Source organism: Lathyrus oleraceus, chromosome 5 (genome assembly GCF_024323335.1).
Source record: "Lathyrus oleraceus cultivar Zhongwan6 chromosome 5, CAAS_Psat_ZW6_1.0, whole genome shotgun sequence".
NCBI classification, from domain to species: Eukaryota; Viridiplantae; Streptophyta; class Magnoliopsida; order Fabales; family Fabaceae; genus Lathyrus; species Lathyrus oleraceus.
The window spans coordinates 368,508,952-368,516,702 of record NC_066583.1 but is presented as its reverse complement, the minus strand read 5'-3'; the positions used below and the strand labels follow the sequence as shown (position 1 = coordinate 368,516,702).

The following is a 7,751-nucleotide window of genomic DNA, read 5'->3' as shown; positions in this document are numbered from 1 at the left end:
GCCCTCCACCTCGTTGGGAAAAGTTAAAGGAAATAACAAGCCCTAAACTAAATACCAACTAGCAGCTTATCAACCACCGAACACAGACTCATGTTGGCGATGCCATGGTCAAGTAAGAGAACGAGCCATTCATCCTAAGTAGTATTTTAGTATAGAAGAGAGGCATTCTGAGCCTACTACTACGACTACATGCGCATCTAGTGCAGTGGCTTGGAAGCAAGCTACCTTGACCATCTTCCGAACTTATCCAGAATTTACTGATCAAACGCAGTAGGGGCGGACTGCTCTTCATTCAGCCACAGTGACCCCCGAAGCGATCTTCTTTTAGTTGCGGGACGAAATCCGGCAGCCGCTGGCTCTGAATAACCAGCCCGGTAATAAGTGAAATTCTTCCATAACATAACGGGGCGGGGTTGCGCGCGAGCCAAGTGACGGAGGTGCACAAGAGTACTTCGCGCCACAACCATCTCTTTTTTATAAGTTCTACGGACCGATGCCTGCTGCTTCATCTGGGAGAAAAGAATCATAGATATGCCGGTCATTAGAAGGAAGAACCGCCATAAAAAGATTCCTCGTGTATCATCTGTAGCAAAACTATGAACGGAAGCTAGCAATCCGGACCGTATTGAAAAGGTTCCTGAGACACAGCATGGAAGAGTCACAATATTAAGAAACGAGATCCAAGAATGAAGAAGGGGTAGAATTACGGAATGAATACGAGCTGTGGCTAATACCCAAGGCATAAAAGAAGCATTTTCTACGGGATCCCGAAACCACCAGCCACCCCGACCTAATTCATGATGAGCCCACCAACTTCCTGGCATGATGCCCACGGTTAAAAACCACCGACATGTCAAGATCCAAATTCTAATCTGTTTCTGGTCCTGGTCAGATACCACTGTGTTCGCGCCGGCGCTCCAACAAAGAGGCGAAGTAGTGGTCTCTTTCTGTTCATTACGAACGACACGCTTCGCCTGCTCCCTCCCCGTGTCCACTAGCGCTCCTGTCCAGAGCGAAGAGAAGGCGAAAAAGCGCCGCCAAAGCAGCATGAGCAGGCTTCTATTGCTACGCAACAAGAGAGCTGGATAGCATTTTGCGACCACATGTTTTAATTTAATGGTAAAAAGCTCGCTTGTTATACGGGATCCGACGCATCCAGCAGAGCGAAGCAGCGTTCCCTTCTTTTCGGCGGCATCCTTCTGCATTGGCGGCGAGTGGAGTGCCACAATCCCATTAATAATTTTTGATCTACATAATCCAAAGCCCATAGCACTGGCGACGTCTCCGGCATAAATGCAAGGAGGATGTATAGCTGATATAGGATCTTGTGGAACAGGATTTGATTCTGCAAGCGGTTCGGTACGAACGAAGAAATTTCGAACAAAAGGATCGGAACTCGCTGATAGGAAAGGAGAGAAAAACAAAGCAATGCCAAGAGCTCCGTCAATCCGCTGTTCATCGATAGACGAAGCTCTCTCTTTATCATATCGTGCCAGATGCAACAAAGGATGAGTCCTTCTTTTTCCTTCTCGCGAACCACGGGAGCGCCTAGCACCCAGAGGAGCAAAGCTAATTATCCTTTCAGGGTAAAGCGGCGCATAAAAAAGGGCTGGCCCGTCAAACGTCCGGTTCCTTCGCGAACGAAGTTCAGAATCAACAAGGGTTCGTAGAACGAAGGGAGTGTACAACTGGGGCGCAGCCCCAGTTTTTTGTTCGTAACGAGGGAGAGATAGAATGGAGTTCTTCACGAAGTTCGAGACAAAGTAATACAAAACTTCTCTATGGCCTCCTCGTTTTGAGACATTATGGCTTTGGGGTCGACCCCGGTAACAAAGAAGGAATCCATAAAAACGTGGGATCCGACACCATGATAAAATACTACCCTCATGATTAGACCATGTCCCTGAGATTTGATAAAAGAAAGGTGCATTAGCGGTTAATACGTTGTAATTGGATAAGTTATTAGGAATATGACGGAACGAAAGACCGAGGAAAGAAAGAAGAATGCACCAAAATGCAGGTGCTGCACCAAACGCAGGTGGTTGTTTCTTGTTGTAAGTGAATGCAACGAAAAGACCCGGAAATAACGATAAATGAAAGAATTCATATATTATGTACATTTCGTGCTCTGCTCATTTATAAATTTCTGCTTTGTTATTCCCATCATCCGGTAACCACAGGATGATCCACAAGAAAGGTGGCAGGATTCGAACCTATGGCCGGCCCGCCCCTGACCTGCTGGGTTGGGTGGCCGGGTTAGCACCCCTCTAAGCCCCTGTACCCGAAACAGATGCGCTGCGCTACCCAGCGCTACACCTTGTCTCCCCTACTCCTCTTCTGGTTATGCCATTACCAATCGCGGGTAACCCCCGGGCCGGCCGCCCCTGACCTAATAAGATAAGAACTATTATCCTTATGACCAAACAGCGATAGTTTCACGATCCCGACCAGCAACTTGTTGGGAGTAGGGGCATCCAAGCTTGCCCAACCTAGACATTGTAACTGAAAGTCCTGCCTACTTGTAGGCTTAGGGTAGTCCTCGAAAACCTTCTTCTTTTACTGGCTTGGGAAAGACCCGTAGGCTATGGATCCCACTAATGGAATGGGACTATAACCATACTTCCATGGTCTAGGTTCAAGGACAATCAAGATTGAGGCTTGGAGTATCTAAGGCTTCATGGACCCAATTTTTAGGGCTTTTAAGGACGGACTCGCTAGTGTCCCAAGGATTGACCGGTGAAACTACTAACTGAATTGCCCTAAAATAAATATGTATTTTTCCACAGGACTGAATCCATAGAAACCTTGGCTTAGTGCCAGAACTGTAAGCGGCGGATGATTGGTATGCAGGATCGGTTGCAACGGTTTCACATTCATGTGAATCAAGAGATTGGCTTGAATTGAAAGGCTTTCCAACTAGCCATTGTACCTGAGATTGCGATAAGTCCTTCTTCTTTGGAGCTTGTTCTTGGTCCCAAGGGAAATGGGGTGACAAAGAAGAAGAAGAGACTTAAAAAAACTATATGTGCTTGGTTGTTGACCAACAGAAAGGATGCATGGGAAAAAGACCAAAGATATCACAGGCTCTCTTCGGAGAGCGGTATACCGAAAAAAGAAAGCCCTTTTTAAAGTAAAGAAAGAAGATAGGCTTAAGTCATCGTCGAATAGGGGCTTTTAAAGAGCGTGACTCTTCTTTTTTCAAAAAGGTAAGACTCTGTCTTTATATAATATACACAATTTTCAGTCTAGTTCGCCACAAGGCATGCAAGCAAGGAAGCTAGCCTATGTGGAAGAAAGAAGTCAAGCTGCACGCAATCCACAACCAAAAGAGAAAAGCCACTCAAGGGCAGAGGGATCTTGCTCGTCAACGTCCGTTGCCGATCCGGTCATCAACATCTGCTTTTCTTCGGGACAAGAATGGTTATATCCTGGCAGTGAGCTTCTCGTACCTGTCGTCCAATCCATTAGCGTCCAGCCATTACGAAGAGAGCCTTGGGGCATCCGCTTAAACCCTAGGCTTGGAGCCTTACAACTTTCTCAGCTCAAGCTATTTTTACCTTAGACTGAAGCGCATTCACTCATAGGACGACCATCATGTACTTGTACTCAAGTGACGATGAACACTGAACCTAACAGCCGAGGAGACGATCTCCGGTAACAAAGAAGAGTAGATTACCAATTAAGTCACCGCTCCGTGGGCTTTTATGATTACACTACTCACGAATCTATCTATCCAATTTCTTACTGAACTTGACTTGTCTCCGATTGCCATGCTGCGCTTTTCGCTCCTTATCCCGTACAGAACGAAGTGAATCTTATTTAAACATTCATTGCTATGGGCCGTCTTATTGCACTGAATGACGGATCACATGGGGTGGATCCTACTAATGCAATGTTTTCTCCGTGTAGGAAGGTATTTTGAACATCTAGCTGGTATAGGGACCACTTCTTTGATGCAGCAATAGCCAGTAAAGTCCTAATCTTCACAAACTTAAGTTAAGGTTTCCTCCCAATCTATCCAATATTTATTCTTGAGCAAAGCCTTGAACAGGACGAGAGGAATAATGGCCTACCTCAGGCATGTTGTCTGGAACTGGATCATGGCTTGAGTCTGGAGAGGGAGAAGCGTTGGTTTACTGATCTCTTTCAGGTCCTGGCTGAGCTTCAACAAGATCTGGTGTTAGACGAAGTTTCTTTCTGGTATACACTATGGTTGATAGTGTATGAGTCACAAGCTTCTCTGGCTGATATATATGAGTAATTATTCACGGTGATACTCTCCGGGGGCAAACAAAACTAGACTAATCAGTGTAGGAGAAGACGAAGCCGAAGATACAGAAAGAATCGTCTCCAGCGCACCGATGGGAGACGGGGCCCCCGCAAGGAAAAGTGCTGCTCTCATAACCGACTGTTTTTAATCTTTTTATGGATGTGATATATCTGATGTTCAATTCTGTCATAGGGGCTGCTGCACACTGATATAAAAAAAAATTTATTACGTCATCCGAGTGAAAATCAGACGATGTAGCAGTTTGACCTGTCTATTAATGTCACGTCCCGCCTGTGCAGACTGACTGACCTTTCTTTCATGACACTCTCGGCCATAAGCTGTATTATGTGTTTTCGCTAGGACCGACTTCTTTCGGGGCTACTCTCCTCCCGCTAGAAATGTAATAATACATCGAGAGTCTAATCCCGTGGCCCCCTCCGGCCAAATAAGTTCATTTCGCTCTCAGCGACCGCTCTTCGTTTAGGACGGACCGCTCTTCCTCTTCGGGTCCTCCTTGACTTATCTTTCTCCGGTCGTCCCCTCCGATCATGATCTACTTACTCCCTGTGATATAGCTTATGTTCAATAGGATCGAGACTACTCTAACAATTGAAAATAAAAGGCAAGCAGGAATTGAACCCACTAATGGGCCAGCGCTTGGCGTTTACTCTAGCCCGTCTTTATAGGATAGACCTATTTATTCAGTTGTCTTTCCCCTTACCTTATCAGTAGATCGGTTGAGGCCCGACCTTGGGGTTTCCGACCTTGATGCCTAAGGGGCTGAGCTGTGGGTTGGAAAGAAAGAGTTGTAGAAAGAGAGGAATCGAGATAAAGTGCACTTTCCCTTGATGTCACTCTATTCCAACAAAGCACACAATAAGTGAGATGAGCCTGCCAGCTCAGCCTTGGCCCTATGCCTTTTTTTTGGCCAGCTCGTCTGGACTTGGCTTTGACCGGTCTGCCCCCCTCTTGCAAGGATTCGGCGCCTCCACTTGATGCTTTACGCCCACGCTTCGTTCAGGCAGCGCTACTCAGATATGTCTTGCCTATTTTTCGCCAAAGCAGTGCTACTTCCAGGATTTGTTTCGGCCAAGCTCGGGAACCTTCCCTTTAGTGAAAGGCTCTATCCCGGGACGAAGAGAAAGAGAGGGGGAAGGCCAAGTACGAGATGAGATCACAGGGATCGGGCTGGAGCTTGACAAGAGCGATACAGGAAACCATACAATCGAAGGCTAGCAAGAAGAAGCAAAAAGATAGTAAAAGCTCAAGGGATTCATCACGAAGGCAAGTGCTCCAGCGGAAGCTATCAATTAAAAGGTAAGACCGGGTAGTGGTAGTTAACCGGGGGAGGGAGCGGCTCATCCGTCAGGATGGGATCCCTCTACTTCACGTTTTTGGCTTTTCTTTTTCTTGCGTTGACGCTTCCATTCCAAAGCGGCTCCGTCTCCGCCTCAGCCTTCTCCGCTCCCTGTTGGGTATCTCCGAGGACTTGAGCTAAGGGATTGTTTACTGAACGTCCCATACTTGACCTATCGCTCCATTCGGTGAAGTACCCCCTTACATTTCTTTATCTTTCTAGAGGTAAGAGGAATCAACCCGAAATGCGTGAACCAGTGCCCTTTTCTAAGACTCTTCTATATAAAATCTATTACAGGATTCAATCCTTCACACTTATGCGTGGTTGGAACATTTTTTGGTCATTAGTGGTTGATTGGATCAAACTTCCAATTATTGAGAGAGAGATAAGGTCTGATTCTAAGTCAGAGTTCGAACTGGTGCTTACACCGAAGCCCTTGCCCTTGCCAACAAGTGACGAACTACAAGTAAAGATAGAGTCCCCAGAAAACTTAATGAAGATGAGATTCGCTTTAGCTGGGTCTTGCAGACGGGAAGACATACCAGCATGCGGAAGAGGTAGAGGGACTGGCTTACTAGGTCGAAGCGACAAGCCTTAGTCAAAGAGTCTGTTTTGATCTGAACCTCGATCTCTATAGTTTACTTACTCATCACAATACAAAAGAAAAATCTCCTATATAATAAGTATTCGTAACAACATCCGGGGACCACATCATTTATGTATGCTCTCGGCCAAGAAGGGCAACTACCTATCGCAAGATACCTCAAGCGAGGGGTAGGTGGTAGCTTGGCTTAGCCTTACCCCAAGCCGTACCGAACTTCAGTCTAATTTTTGCAGGGTCCGGGTAGGTGCGTGCAGGAAGTCGGAGAGAGAAGTACTGATTTATATAGGGCGCAGGTCCTCGTAGAATTGGTTTGCTTTCGCGGCAGCAGCGTGAAGGGATATTACCGTATTAAATTTAGAGCAATTTATCCCCTTCTTTCATATAGCCTACCTGGACTATAAAAACCTATGCCTCTCTAACCGACATTTGTCCTTCAGTCCTTCGGGGAGGCCTGTTGTTGGTCTTGGAGAGAGCGCTCGACCGTCGCCATGCTTCTTAGACTGAGTCAACGCGCCTATTTACTGTGCGCCTATCTGTTATCTAGGAACCTGAGATTCGGCTTTCACATTTTTTTATAACTTTCGCTTCTGAGGTAGAAAAATCTTCCATCTGGATTTTTTACGGCAATGACTAAGTATAGTCCCATTCTTCAACATTCGGAATGGCGATCTTGGCCCGACCCTCTTTCTTATCTTTAAGGTACTTTTGCTACAGCAGAGGGCAGTTGCCAAGAGTGGAGTTCACGTGTCCCAAAGGGAAGAGCTCTGGAGCTCCCTCTCCCTCTATTTTAAGACAGACTTTGAGTTTGAGCGGGGAGGGCGAGATGACAAGGGAATCGGCCAAAGGCATCTATCATCTCATCGGAGAAGCGGTCCTAATCTAATAAAGGGTTGCCTTGCCTTACCAAAAGGAGTAAAATGTAAATGGCAATCCCCGGTGCCAAGAAAGTAACCTTTATACTGCTCAATCTAATCCTGCCTAGCATATGCTGGCGTGGCAACAAAGGCCCTATTCTCATATTCTAGCTATGCTTGGAGCTTGCAATCCTTGAAAAAGCCCAACCTGCACATTGCTCTATTAACTGCACCTGCCTTCGGTCTTAGTTCGTAATGACAAAATTTATTCTTTGAAGGAAGAAAGCTTGGGGACTGATTCACTGACTTCACCACCAGCAGCGGATAGGACCAGAGCTTCTATTTACTCAACAGCTCTTACTGTAACAGAAAAGACTGGCACCGGTTGGTTATTCAACAGCAGATAGGCTTAGAGCCAGTAGTTGCCCTCCCTTGGATTATTCAAATGTCATTGCAGATGATCTTCTCGGGCAGTGATATCCCCCAAAGCAAGGGTCCGAAGGATAGAAAGTACTGCTTATTCTAATTCGTATCTTAAGTCTTTCCAGTTCCTATTCAAGTGAACGGGGCATCTTTGCATTCCTCCTGGCTACACGAATAGGAAAAGTTTCAGTTGTTATCGGAGCAGGTAATCTCTCCTGCCCTGCTTGTTGAGACTCGTCTCCA

General features: G+C 46.3%; 2 protein-coding genes and 1 pseudogene across 2 annotated transcripts; 2 read left to right on the top strand and 1 right to left on the bottom strand.

Moving 5' to 3' along the window:
• Nucleotides 1-203: 203 nt before the first annotated feature.
• On the bottom strand, nucleotides 204-1,268 carry LOC127084792 (cytochrome c biogenesis CcmF N-terminal-like mitochondrial protein 2). The gene has a single exon (XM_051025311.1). The coding sequence runs from the start codon at nucleotides 1,266-1,268 to the stop codon at nucleotides 255-257; it is 1,014 nt and encodes a 337-aa protein (XP_050881268.1). The 3' UTR covers nucleotides 204-254.
• A 25-nt stretch (nucleotides 1,269-1,293) lies between these two features.
• Nucleotides 1,294-1,512, top strand: LOC127084795 (uncharacterized). Its single transcript, XM_051025313.1, has one exon. The coding sequence runs from the start codon at nucleotides 1,294-1,296 to the stop codon at nucleotides 1,510-1,512; it is 219 nt and encodes a 72-aa protein (XP_050881270.1).
• Nucleotides 1,513-3,835: 2,323 nt separating this feature from the next.
• Nucleotides 3,836-7,751, top strand: part of LOC127080759 (ribosomal protein S1, mitochondrial-like) — a 4,940-nt pseudogene continuing 1,024 nt past the window's right edge.